The 14033-nt window shown below is 33.7% G+C and overlaps 1 protein-coding gene and 1 pseudogene across 14 annotated transcripts in view; both read right to left on the minus strand.

The window, feature by feature from the left end:
• Positions 1-14033, minus strand: part of LOC114097611 (ankyrin repeat domain-containing protein 26) — a 101449-nt gene that overhangs the window by 37681 nt on the left and 49735 nt on the right. For 10 of the 14 annotated variants that reach the window (XR_011707359.1, XR_011707361.1, XR_011707363.1 and 7 more), the window contains 5 exons: positions 12268-12420; positions 11069-11341; positions 10178-10320; positions 8565-8611; positions 3915-4144 (listed from right to left, as the gene is read on the minus strand). Coding sequence is in view for 3 of the 14 variants with exons in the window: in XM_071611389.1 (XP_071467490.1) it covers positions 8608-8611; positions 10178-10320; positions 11069-11341; positions 12268-12420 (573 nt within the window). In the remaining 11 variants the exon portion in view is untranslated. Of the gene's footprint in view, positions 1-3914; positions 4145-5173; positions 5505-5691; positions 7495-8564; positions 8612-10177; positions 10321-11068; positions 11342-12267; positions 12421-14033 lie in introns of those variants that run through there. The other 4 variants (XR_011707366.1, XM_071611389.1, XM_071611391.1 and 1 more) reach the window with 3 other exon arrangements.
• Positions 1749-3937, minus strand: LOC139701358 (HMG box-containing protein 1 pseudogene; annotated as a pseudogene).

The following is a 14033-nucleotide window of genomic DNA, read 5'->3' on the forward strand; positions in this document are numbered from 1 at the left end:
TAAAACAGACCACATTAGTTACTCCTGCGTTTGGTTACCAAACACTCAGAGCTTGAGAAGCCATGTGGTTAGATGTTCAGCTGCCATCTGATTGGTCCAAATGTCAGTCACAGCGTCACTTTTCATACTTTAAAGTGATATTGCTGATATAATTGCAACTTGCATAAAATACCAGAGTTTTGCTCATATTGTTTGGTTCCATCATTTTTGCTATGAAACACTTCCAAATGAAACTTCTGAATAAAAAAGTACAACTGAAAATAATTACGTATAGAAAACAGTTTTTATAAACTACATTTGTTTCAATAAATGAGAAAAAAATTCTCCCATAGGAGTTTTATATATCACTTGAATAATATTAATAATGTTAATATTTTTGTAGTTTATTATGTTCAGAGAGGTATGTTCTTGCAATTCTTTTTTCTCCTGTTTACTTTAAGGGAGGGAACATGGGATTTGACAAAAGAAAAGGAAATTGTACAGAGAAAAGGGACTTTGCTGATTGACATTAAAGTCTTATATTTTTATCTTTATGTTAAGTCGCACTTCCTCAAACATTTAATAATTCATCTTAACAAAATTAAGGAGAACGTCATATAATCCAACACTGAGAAGTACCTGAGCAAGTATGGAGTAGCTTTTTTTGTATAAAAAATAAAACTATGACTTGAAAACTTAAGGAAGTTAAAGATGAGTATTGTTTAATATTCTTGGTGCCCTATACAATCTCCCTGAATTTTTTTTTAACTTTAAAAAAATTCTATTTGAAATAATATATAACAATATAGTGTACAAAATTGAGGGGCATCATCATTAAGAAATGTAAATGAACTGAAATCAATTTTACAGTTGTGATTCCTAAAAGGAAACACCACTTGGTAAGTAACACAAAAAGTCATGATTGTAGCTCAGAGCTAAAGCAGCTGTATTTCCTGTATTGCAGATGTATTTGCTCTAATTTTGGACAGTTGGAGGAAAAGTAATGTGCAAGTGTTGCAATAAGTTCAAAGTGTGCCTCCACTATAAAGATGATGAGAAAATATATTTAAGATACATTGCTGAGGAGATATATGACACAAAAATACAATGGTGTCAGACTATTAATAGCACCATTACAGTGATCATATGCATTGCTATTAGCCAACTTTACTTGGCCCAGGCTAGGCCTCCACTGGAATAATTAATGAAGGCTGCCACTTGCTGCATGAATTCAGCATGCCTGTGGTAACTGCAGCTGGTGGCATTTTGCAGTGGGACAGACACACCAACAACCTTCCACATGTTATGCACTCTCTTGACATTGGCCAGACAAAGAGCACCTGTATTTGGCACAGATATCAGGCCACATAGTGGGTGCTCACAGAAAGGCCAATACCAGCATCTGCTTCATTTCATCTTGTTTACAATACAGATTAATAAGCACTAAGGAACCAATGTATAAATAGCAGATACATGTTTTCAAATTCCCCTTTCATACAACTTAAAATTAAAGAAGTATACACTTCTCCTCTCTTTCCACTGTACTTTAGCACCACAGGATATCAATTTTCTAGCCTTTATTACCTGCTAGACATGTATGAAGTTTGGAAGGACAATATGGCAATTTGGTTTCTAGTGTATAGTTTTAGCAGTAATGCTCTAATGAAGAAAGCAAATCCTCACTCATATTATTTTTTATTTGTTCTAATTAGTTATACATGACAGTAGAATACATTTTGACACATTGTACATAAATGAAGTGTAACTTCTCATTCTTCAATTGTACATGATGGTTGTGTAATCAAATATGTACATGGGCTAATAACATTCAATTCATTCTACTATCCTTCCTACACCCATACCATCTCCCTTCACATCACTCCCCTCTGCCTAATCCAAAGTACCTCGATTTTTCTCTAGCTTTCCTTCCCCTTACTATGAATTAGCATTCATATATCAGAAAAAACATTCAGCATTGTTTTGGGTATTGGCTTATTTTACTTAGCATGATATTCTCCAGCTCCATCCATTTACCTAAAAATGTCAGAATTTCTTTCTTCTTTAAGGCTGAGTAATATTATATTATGTATATACACCACAGTTTCTTTATCCATTCATGTGTTGAAAGGCATCTAGGTTGGTTCCATAGTTTGGCTAGAGTGAACTGAGTTGCTATAAACATTGATGTGGCTGTATCACTGTAGTATGCTGATTTTAAGTTCTTTGAGTTTAAAATGAGGAGTGGGATAGGTGGGTCAAATGGTGGTTCCATTCCAAGTTTTCTAAAAAATCTCCATTCTGCTTTCCAATTTGCTTACAGAATGGGGAAAAATATTTACCACATGCACATTAGATATAGCATTAATCTCCAGGATATACAAAGAACCCAGAAAACTTAATACCAAAAGAAAAAAAAAACAACCAATAAACAAATGGACTAAGGAACTGAACAGATACTTCTCAGAAGAAGATATACCCTAGATCAACAAATATATGAAAAAATGTTCAACATGTCTAGGAATTAGAGAAATGCAAATCAAAGCTACCCTGAGATTTCACCCCACTCCAGTAAGAATGACAGTTATCAAGAATACAAGCAAGGGCTGGGGTTGTGGCTCAGTGGCGGAGTGCCTGCCTCGCATATGTGAGGCACTGGGTTCAATCCTCAGCACCAATAAAAATAAATAAAAGATTTGTGTTCATCTAAAACTGGAGAAGTATTTTGAAAAAACATACAAGCAACAATAAACATTGATAAGAATGTGGGGGAAAAGTTACACTCATATCGTTAAATCATTTGAAGACTAAGTGTTATCAGTATCTTATGGTCACACAAATTCAGGAGAAATGGAAAGTCCTGAATCTTCTTAAGTCTTTCCATCAAGAGTCAATGTTTATGTAACTATAGACTTAAGAACATAAGCATCCTGCTTTAATGCTTTTGTGAGCCTGTATTGGTTCTTTTCCTTTTCCAACAGTCAGTACTTAAACATTCTTGTTCTTCAGCCAAAGCCTTTGCTTCTAATATATGTGTCCTCCTCTCTTCATTCTTCATTTCCTTCTACCTGTCACCAGAGATTACACTTATGGCTCTCTTTCCCTGGATACATATAAATATATTCAAATATATATTTTCTGGCAAAAATCATGAAGGCATTTATTGGCCTTTTGCACTTATTAGGAGAAGTGGCCCTCACTGTCCCTGAGCTGTGTTTTTTGACATCTTTAGCATACAAATAATCAGAAGAGAGCTGTGATGATCTAGGGGAGCCATAGTTTTTACTGAATCCAAATTGTGCAAAGTCTCCACAAGGTCCTCCACAAGACAAAGATGCATGATGCTTATGAGCCATACTACTTAACACATTAACTGCAGAGGAATCCATAGGTGTAAAGTCATATATTTTAAATGTATCAAAAACAACTGACTCATCAAAATTAATGGCATCTGCATGACCAGGAGGCAGACATACATCGTCAGTATGAATTTCACAACATGGAATTCCATGCTGTACCACAGTCAAGGTTGGATAAAATTATGACCAACCTTTATTTTTAACATAGAAAGGGTGGCCCAGCTTAAACTTAAGCCATCTTCTACTGTGCCAGGATCAAAAGTCAACTTTTGATCAAATGATACACACTTTCTTCATGGGACAACAACTACCCTGAGATTTCACCCCACTCCAGTAAGAATGACAATTATCACATTCTTCAGTTGTACATGATGGTACAGACTCATCAAATGATACACACTTTCTTCATGGGACAACAACTTTAGCCTATCAGAACCATAACCCTTGTGAGTGGCATTTGGAGTTCCTTCTCATGATCACAGCCTTAAGCTTTTTCAAAATTTTCAACATCTTGCCATTCCTTATTGCTTCCCTTATGAAAGCTCAGTTGTGTGCTTTTCAAAAAACAATGCCAAATACCTGAAGGCCAGGAATTTCACCATTCCAGATCATTGTCACCTGACAGGGAGGACATGCCGAAAATGTTGGGTTGTGACTTTCTATATGTCCTTTCATGTCTTGCTGGTATTTTCTCCCACCAGTGGTGGTTAGAGAAGGCTGTCTCACTCTTTGAAGAAGAGAACACTGATAGAGGGTGTGCAGAGGAAAGTGAACTCTTGCTTGTAGCTATGAGATGTCCAGCAGATGATCTGTTATAAAATGAGCACTGTATAAGTGGGCTTTGTAGATTCATGGCAATATTTGCTAATTCTAATATGGCATGTAAGGAGCAGTTGATAAACTCCTCTTGATTGGTTTTTGATATTTCAGTTGCCCTGCAGTGGGCATGGGCCAGGTTACAGATTATGGATTATGGATTACGCTGTCACTTTCTGAACAGTGGAGACTTATGCCCTTTCTGAAACAGAAACTGTCTCATAACATGTCAGGGATTGTTCAAATGGCTGTCCTCAGGCTTGCCTTCTTGTTGACCTTTACTGTCCCTTCCCTACCTCCACTGTTCATGCTTTTCTATTTCAATACCACCGAGATGGTTGCTTACTCTGGGCAATTGAATGTTTATTATAATTGGTTATACACATCTAGTATGGTAGATGTTCCTGAACTGGAATCCTACTTAGAAACTTAGTAATCTGTTAAGAGTGAGGAAATCAGAACTGTGGAATGAGACATCTGTGCATGTTTGTCTGTGTCTCCCATCCAAAGCCTTCCCAAAACGTGTTCTAAATATCCATGTGTTTCTTTATTATAATTTTTCACTCTGCTTCTGCATCTGCTGCCTTAGTTCCACTGTTCTGATTTCCATCAAATATATATATATATATATATATATATATATATACACACACACACACACACACACACATATATACACACATATCTTTTTTCTATTCTTTATGAGTTATTTTATTTTACCATAGGCTCTTTATACATCATCACCAATGTAGTGAGGCCGTGGACTTCTAATAATTAAAATTTCTTTAAAATAAAAGCACAAAATAATTTTCATAAATAAAGCTATAAAAATTTTGTAAAATATACAACATTATAATGAATAAATTAAAAACTTTAATACTGCCATTAAATAGAACTTCATTCTATTAATTCCCCCCACTGTTTACCTTAGTATATATAGAGGAAATTTAGTATTGTAATCACAATTAAAACTGTGATCTTATTATTCATGCTTTCTTTGTAACTCTTTTTTAAGCTTGGAAATATAATTTGAACATAGTCTGTTTTCTTTAAATCATTTTTGATAACCTATTTTTTAGAATTTTTTTAGATGTTGTTGAGCCTTATTTTATTCATTTATTTATATGTGGTGCTGAGAATCACACTCAGTGCCTCACGCATGGGAGGCAAGAACTTTATAACTGTGCCACAACCCCAGCCAAAGAGCCTAACTATTAATGGCTACATAAGAATCTGTACTATGACTAGGTCTTAGAGAATGCCTGCCTTTCCTAGATGCTGTTCACCCAAGTCTGGGCCTGTGGACTTCCTCCATGTCAATCCAGCAGGGTCTGTCAGTGCAGCTGAAATCTACTGCATTGGAAGAACTCAGCATCATATGCATGACATTCCTATGTAATGGCATATCCTGCATCCAGTCATGAGGTAACATCATCTGATCCCAAACTGAAGACAATGCTACAGGATTAACATATACCATTCAACAACCTAAATGTCAGCAACAACTTAGAAGCACAGCAAGACTCAGGAACTGTCCCAGAATAGAGGAGACTAAAGAAACAGGAACACTGGACACAATGAATTATGGATCCAAAAAAGCCCCAAGCTAGGTTTTATTTTGGTATAAAGAGAATTGTTGAAATAATTAGCAAATTATAAATAAGTTTTGTAGATTACATATTAACATTTAACAAAGTTTTATTTTTTTATATTGGTCATTATACTATAGTTATATAAGATAATTTGGTTTTTAGAAAATACAAGTATTTTGTCAAAAAGAGGTATCATGTCTCCAACTCACAAATGGCTGAGATAAAATTATCTTTGTTATATATTTATATTTATCTAGAAAGACAGGAGGACAAGGGATAAAGCAAAGGTAGTAAAATGTTAACATTTTGGGAATGTTTTCTAGGAATACTTTGTTCTAATGTTACAAAACATCTAAGAAGTCTAGAATCATCAAAACAGAATATTTCTAAGAGAAAAATAAATTTTTAACATTACACTCAATAAAATAACCCATAGATCTATATAGATACTATTAATTGAATAAAGGGAAAGTTGGATGAGGCATAGGGATATATGTAACAGTCTCAAATTATCTTCATATAAAATGCTAAATAACTACAAAGAGTAAAGGCAACATTACAGAACAGAAACCCTACCACCTTTAGGGATCAATGCTAACATCATCAGTAATGGGATTCAAGGGGAAAGTCATAGAAGCATTTCAGCAATACTCTTGCCAAATAACATGTAATGTGGTTCCAATCCTTAAAAAAAAAAAAACAAAACAAAACAGAAGAGCACATCTGAGGAACATTATATGAGCATTCTTCCTTATCAGATTCATGATCATGAAGGTCCAGGAAGAGACTAAGGAATGTTTGAGCCTGAAGGAGTCAACAAAATGCAACAATTGGGTGCATTTCATGAATCTGAATGGGATACTGTTGTTATAAAGCACATTACTAGGAAAGTAGCAAAACTGGAAAGAATCTCAGGATGGTAGAATATATTATAATGGAATGTATTAGCATTAACACATCAGCAACAAAGGTCATATTGTAGTTTTGTAGCATGTTCTGAATTGTAGGAAATACTAAAGTAATCACAAATGGTTGTGTATTTCAGAAATTTACTCGTAAATGTCTCAGGGGGGAAATGTTTCCTATACTAGAGGCTGGAACTTTTCTTTAATATTAAGACTATTAACCAAACATCAAAATCGTATAAATGAACAAAGAGAAAGGGTGAAAAGCCTTAAGTGAATTTTGTTTCTCACCAGGAAAGGGATATAAGTTAATGCATAAACCATTAAAAGTATGTTAGTTTGAGGACAGTATAATAATTGTAATACTTTAAAGCATTGGTATTGACTAGAGTACTGGCCCACCAAAATATTGTCTGTCTAATATCTAGGTCCATATATGGTGATACAAATAATCCATCATTAATGTTACATTTTGATCCACAGAGGTAATATTGATTACTCAATTGATTAGGTGCCTTTGAAATATCTGCATTTGGACAGTTTGAGGACATTAACATCTGAAATACTTGTACTTCCAATAGTGATACATGCAAAGAAAGTTTCAAATATTGTATGAATTTTCTCACGTATCTATGTGACAAACATATTTTCCTTCAATAAAGTTTCCACATCATACTTTTAGTGGGAAAGAATTAAAATGTCAATGGTCTGATAGATATAATGCTATCATTAATATCAAATATTTCCCCTTAAAACTTCTGTGTATTCCTGTGGTGCTTCCAAAAGTAGATCTTTTCTTGGCTTATTAGAAGATCTTAAGGCAGAAAGTGGGTCAAGACACAAATTCTGTAGCAAGTGGAAAGAAAAAAATTATATTCTTCATCTCAACATTTCATAGTTAACTAAGCAAGAATCAGTAAACAAAAAGTTAATAACTTATCCATGTTAATAAGAGTGAAAACCATGTGTGCAAAACTACAAGGTAACTTTGAAATAAAATTTGTCCAGAGTTGCACACTGAATTATCAATGTGGCTGAGGATCAGAACTTCAGGTTTTCCATCCTGCATTCAGGAATTCAACAGCCTTATGTTAAAGCATTTGGCAAGCTCTGAGTGAGAAGATGAAGATGATGAAAGCCACCCCTCCCAATAAGATCACCTAAATTGAAAAATACAGGACAGGATATTTTCTTAGAGAGTGGTGGGTGCTATGAGAGGTATAAAACAAGGGCACTATTGGAACACAGAACAGACTTCTGTTCCCTGTTTTAGGTCAATGGCATAAGTTTTGGAGTTGAGATGAGACCTGAAGGATAAAAAGGAAGTATGACACAGAGAGAGAAGAGGTGCCTGCAAAGAGTGAGAGGTGAGGAATAGAAGTATCATAGCATGACTTGAAGCTAGAGCAGAGGGGCAGAGTAGGTTTGTGCAAGAGATAAGCTGAATGACCTAATGAGAATTCAATTTATTTGGATATCTGAATTCCTTGCTAGGAAAGCTGGAACTTTTCTTGAGAGCAAAACCAATGACAAAGTCAATGTCAGGGTATTTGAAATGCTTGGCCAAGTGTTCCTAGATGAGTTTGGGCTTTTGGCCCTTGACCAGATAGAAGCGGGTGATGCCTTTGTTTTCATAGAGGTGGCAGAAGTGAAAAAAAAAAGTAAATCTAGAAAAAGTTATGTACAGACAGTCTGAGCCTTTAGAGGCCATGAACATGGGTAAATGATGAATGAGTGTATTCTTCATTGGGATTTTTTTTTTTCAAATTTTTCATTTGATGTTTGTTTGCAAGAAAAACAATTTAATTCATGTAAAATCTATTCACCAATCCAAGGAAAGCTATGCCATCTGCTATGTTGTTTGTTCTCAGAAATCAATTAATGAATCTAAATTCAACAGTAATTTGGCAACATACCTGCTTTAGCTTTTCTTGATAAAACCCCTGGCCAACTTCTCATTCATCTGAAATAAGGCAATTATTATTTACATTGCTTAGTTTAATCAGAGATTATCATGAAAATGATACATTACTTAGAAAATGTAGCTTTTTCAATACAACTTTAAGGGACTAGAACTAACAGGAAGATGGCTTAAAATAATCACACAAACAAAATAAAAGTCCTACTTATTTTAAGTTTAGACAGAGAATATGTATGCACAATGCTGTTAAATTTCCCAATCCACACTGGTCTATTAAATATAAGTCATTTCAGATGGTGCTGCTTTAGATAACTAATGGGCAACAATTCAACTCCTATTTTTAGATGACAATACAGTATGATTCTTAACAAAATAGAGTAGGGCATACAATTATAGGTTTTAAAGAGTTCTGAAGATGTATCCATATTTCTTGGGGCCTGCTAACAAACAAGAAATTCAAACAATGCAGGTGGAGATGTGTGACTTAAAGGGTAACACTGCGGCCTTCTTGAAAGGCTCTCCTTAAGGGCTTTTTGAGGACACCATTAAAAATCCTGGTTTTTAAATAGTAATCAGGTGAGATGATGGATACCTTAGTTAATTTGACTACAAAGACATTTCACTATGCTAAAGTATATTAAAGCATCATGTACTCCTTAATTAAACATATACAACTAGAAAATAAGAGTGAAGCTAAGCTAGAAATACTTGTCTTATTAAACCAATTGAAGAATTTAAAAACCATCCCTTAAAGACATTGGCAAGCATTTGCTCTCACAATCTACACATTCTAACCATCACCTGGAGGAATCAAGCACTGGGCACTGAGAAATAATTCATAGCAACAATCACTGGGGCAGAACATGATAGCTGAGTTGGTGATTAAGAATTGAAGACAATCAGCTCATAATTTTGTTACTGAGGTATCAGAGGTGGGACCTGTCAATTCTGATTTTAATTGCCCCCAACACTGACCATGGAATTATTTTTAACCACATTGCAAAGTATACTTCCTTTCAGCCCTGTGATATTCTTTCCCTATATGAAAAGTAGACCTTATGTAGAGAAACAAGGCAAAGTTCAGTTTGTCTCTAGGCACCATCTGGGGGTATCATCAAATGTCACAATTAAAAATGGTTAATTTATTAAGTATCAGAATGTGCCAAGAGGGTAGTACTAGCAATACAGTATCCTTGGGGTTTAAGTTGAACACTTTCAACCAATAATTATTTTTTTTTACTCTTCTACATAAAGAAAAGCCTGTAAGTAACTTGGTCACAATATAACTGAATTATAAAGCTTCAAAAGTACTGAGGTGAAAGTCTGGAAAGGAGAGAAAGCCATAGAGATACAAAAAAATACATGAGGGATATAAACTTCCTAAACCAATATTTCAAAAGTAAGTTCATTTACTAAATAAGTTCATTTACTAAAATTACTCCTGAAAATTGTATTATCTGATTAGATCTTACTAATCTCATATACCTTTCTCACTAAAATGTATGCATTGGAGACAAATTAAGGAGATTAAGTTATTTTCTGTTGGTGTACATTTGGACATACTTCAGGAATTTTTATCCTGCTATATGGAGTTCATTATATTCTTACCTTTGTACTTCATCACAAATTTCATTTGGAGTTTCAAACACTTGAGATTCTACCTTGCCAATTCTGAATTGCATCAACTTCATTAATGAAAACTCATTATTTTCATTCAACTCCTCTAAAATTTTTGAAGCTCTATTGAATGTCTAAAAAAATTGAAAGAACATATTTTAAAAATATTTTTATAGTATATGAACACAATGTCTTTATTTTAATTTTATGTGGTGCTGAGGATTGAACCCAGTGCCTCACACATGCTAGGCAAGTACTCTACCAACTGAGCTATATCCCCAGCCCGAAGTGACATATTTTTAAAATAATTGTTACCCAAATAATCACTTTTATATTTTGTTCTTTAGTTTAGAATCAATAACTCAGAGAGAAATTTTAAATATGTGTATAAAAGATGCTGGGATTTTATCATCAAAGTCAATTGCTTTTTGTATATTCTTTGGGGTTGGAACCCTGGGACTTGCAAAGGCTACACAAACTATATTCCAATGACTAGGGCTCCAGCCATGAATCATTCTCATGTTAGTATCAGTAATGTGAAAAGTAAAAAGTTGTAAAATTATTTCATAATTGAAAAAAATTATTTAACAATTCAAGAGTATGGTATACTTTGACTTCACATTTTTTTGGTTCTTGCTAATTGTCTTATTAATACAACTATCCTTAAATATTGAATGGTTCTCTGATAAAGTCATTTTTCTGAAAGATAAAGTCAGTTTTTACAATGATGGAAAATGAAATATTTAAAAATGCCATCTTACTCTGAAAATTCTACAAAAGAAGTTTCCTCAAGGAATGTAGATGACCCACATAAAATGCAAATTTCCAAAATAAAATTTTCAGTGAAAACAATTAAAGCACATTACAGATAAATAAAATAACCTCTGAAAATAGAGATGCTCGTTTTGGGTTTTCCTCTAAAATCTCTCTTGTTCTTTGTCTGATCTCACATCTATGAAGCTCTCCTTGACCATTTTTAATTTTATAGTCTTGCACATATACTTTGAGGTTTGCAAAATCTTCTTCCAATTTCTTTTGGTTGTTCTGTATTTCTTCACATGTATTTTGTAGGCTTTTAAAAGCAAGTTCAAATTGTCCATCCAAGTGTGAATATTTTGAAAATGTAGCTTCTAGGTTTGTATTGAGATTATTGGCCTGCATGAATAAAACAACAGTGTTTCATAATAAAAGAAGCATGTTGAGAATATTTGAGCACAAATTTGTCTAACAAATCCTAGTAAGATTGCCTTTTCAAAGATCTACTGGAAAACCTATGTAAGTTCTTCATTCTCTGCTTTGGATAGAGGTACCAGACATGATTGAAACATTTGTATGGTTTTATAATCTATTTAAATTAAAAAAAAAAACACTGACTTGTCCCATTATTTTAAAATTAACCTGAAATTTGAGGAAAGCATAATAGCCTTTCTGTGCAAGTTATCTAGAAATCCATTTAACAATTACACACAGATTCTGTATCCAATCATATAAATGAAGGTATGAAATAATTCAATTCCCTGGAACATTCCATGAAATGGTATTCTCTGATTTAATCTGCCTTGCTACACCATGGCAATGGAGGTAGCAGTAAAAAAAAAAAAAAAAATTAGTTAACCAAAAAAAAAAAAAAAAAAAAACTCTCAACACATGTGAGGATAGATGTACAATTCTCAGCATTCCGGAGGGTATTTAAGTAGTTTATTTTTTAATTTTTATTTATTTATTTAGTTAGTTTTCTCTTAACCACTGATTGATCCCAGGAATGCTTAACCACTGAGCTATATCCCCACTTCTTTTTGAGACAGGGATTTGCTAAGTTGCTGAGATTGGCCTTAAATTTGTGATCTTCCTGCCTTGGTCTTCCAAGTCACTGGATTGCAAGTGAGAAATAATGCATGATATTATAAAAAATGAAATTCAGAATTTATGAACAAATGCACTATAAAGATAATTAAAATGTAATAAAATTAATTATAATAAAATTTCAAAGAACTCTGTCCACTGACATTTTTATCCTAAAACATTTAACATTATTTAAACAGGTACAGATCAATGGTTGACAAATACAATTTAGTACATACTTCCCCTGTGATTTGATCTAGTTTCTTCTTCAAACCCTGTACCTCATCTTCTACTTCAAGGTAATTACTTGATGAGTATTCTAGAGAATCCTCTGACATAGGTTGCTCTGTCAGGTTATCAGTAAGTTCTTGTGGAAGTTGTCTCACATCTACCTGAGGAGATATGTCTGTTAAATATTTTGTAAATCACTTCACTGTTAATAATATTTAAAACTGAAAGGAACTCTGAGAAATATTATCATTAATCCATTTTCTTTTCCTCATGTGTATAAAATTCTGTTTATTTCTGAATTCCAACAAGGACATGGAAGGTGCTTTCTTCCTGCCTAGTTACTATCATATCCCTTAGACAATAGATTTAGCCCTGTATCCACTTCACACTTCATGAAATGCTTCACAACCTAGTGAATTCTCCAACAGAAATGGTTATGCAGGTCCAACTAGGAGTAGTGAATACTATACAGAAAATCATCCTTTTTTTTAACAGAAGCTCAACTTAAAAACTGAGTTCTAAACATATTCAATCCTCTGCACAGATCCATAAATTCCTGTCTCTTAAAAAATAAGACCCAATGCAATCTGACCTTCACCTCCCTCCCTCTCTTCAACTCCTTCAACTGTCTCCCCTCCTCACCCCATTCTCACAGTACAAAAATCTACTTGTTTAAATGGGAATTTAAACAACTTTGTTGAAAATGGGAATTCAGTGCCAAATTAATAAATCAGGTATCTGCAATTACCTTTGTACTAGAATAGTTCCTATCTGTTACATGACAGCATTTGAAACTTGAAATGAAAAGTATTAGCAAGTTATCTGTGAAGATAGGCAATAAATTCCAGAGACAACAGAAAAATTAAATCAACATGGGTTTTGCTGCAATGCAATACATTTGTCCCAAATTATGTTAATGACAGTAGATCCTTTAATTGTGTTGGAAGGAGATGAGGATAAAAAAATTGAGCAAGTTGTTTTCAGAATTAAGTCAAATTTAGCTTTATAAAATCAAATTACCAATTAGAAATGTATAAAATGCTAGTGAAAGAAGTCAATTAAAAACAATATCATCTACATTTCACTTCAGCTGGGAAACTTGGAATGGATTGTCAAAGTATCCCACTGAATTTAAACTAGATATGAGCATTTCCATTTATGTATTAAATCATGGTTTTAAAAAGTATGGCAACATAAAGACTTTCAAGTTAGTATTGAGTGCTGGAGTGTACTCCTGGTGTTAGAACATGGGCATAGCTTGCACAAGTCCATTGATTCCATCCTCAACACCAAAAGCAGATATTGTTTCAGCAATGTTAATCCTACATTATTAATCATCAATATCAGCATATCTCAACTAAAAATCTATGACTTATCCTCTTGAAACTTCATTCCTATGTAAAGAAACAATGCCTAGAAAAGACATAATGTCTTTACTCAAAATAACTCATCTGCAGTTCCAAGGCTTTAAATGTCCCCCACCCCCTTTTTAAAATCAGTTTCATGCAAGGCTAAACTTTTTGTTTTTAACTGGCACACAATTTTACATATTTATCAGATAAAGTGTGTTACTTCAAAATATGTATACAATATGTAACCATATCACATTTATCCTTCAACATGTGGTATTTATGGAAGAGCACTTTCTCTGTTTCATTCCTGGTAGAAACCTAAGAAAAATCAAGGAGACCTTTAGCTAACACTCAATGAAGTATGTGTCAAAATTACCTCTGAAGCCAAAGTTTGAACATGTACATTTATTCAATGGAAGGGT

This window comes from Marmota flaviventris, chromosome 4, assembly GCF_047511675.1.
Source record: "Marmota flaviventris isolate mMarFla1 chromosome 4, mMarFla1.hap1, whole genome shotgun sequence".
Classification (NCBI taxonomy): Eukaryota; Metazoa; Chordata; class Mammalia; order Rodentia; family Sciuridae; genus Marmota; species Marmota flaviventris.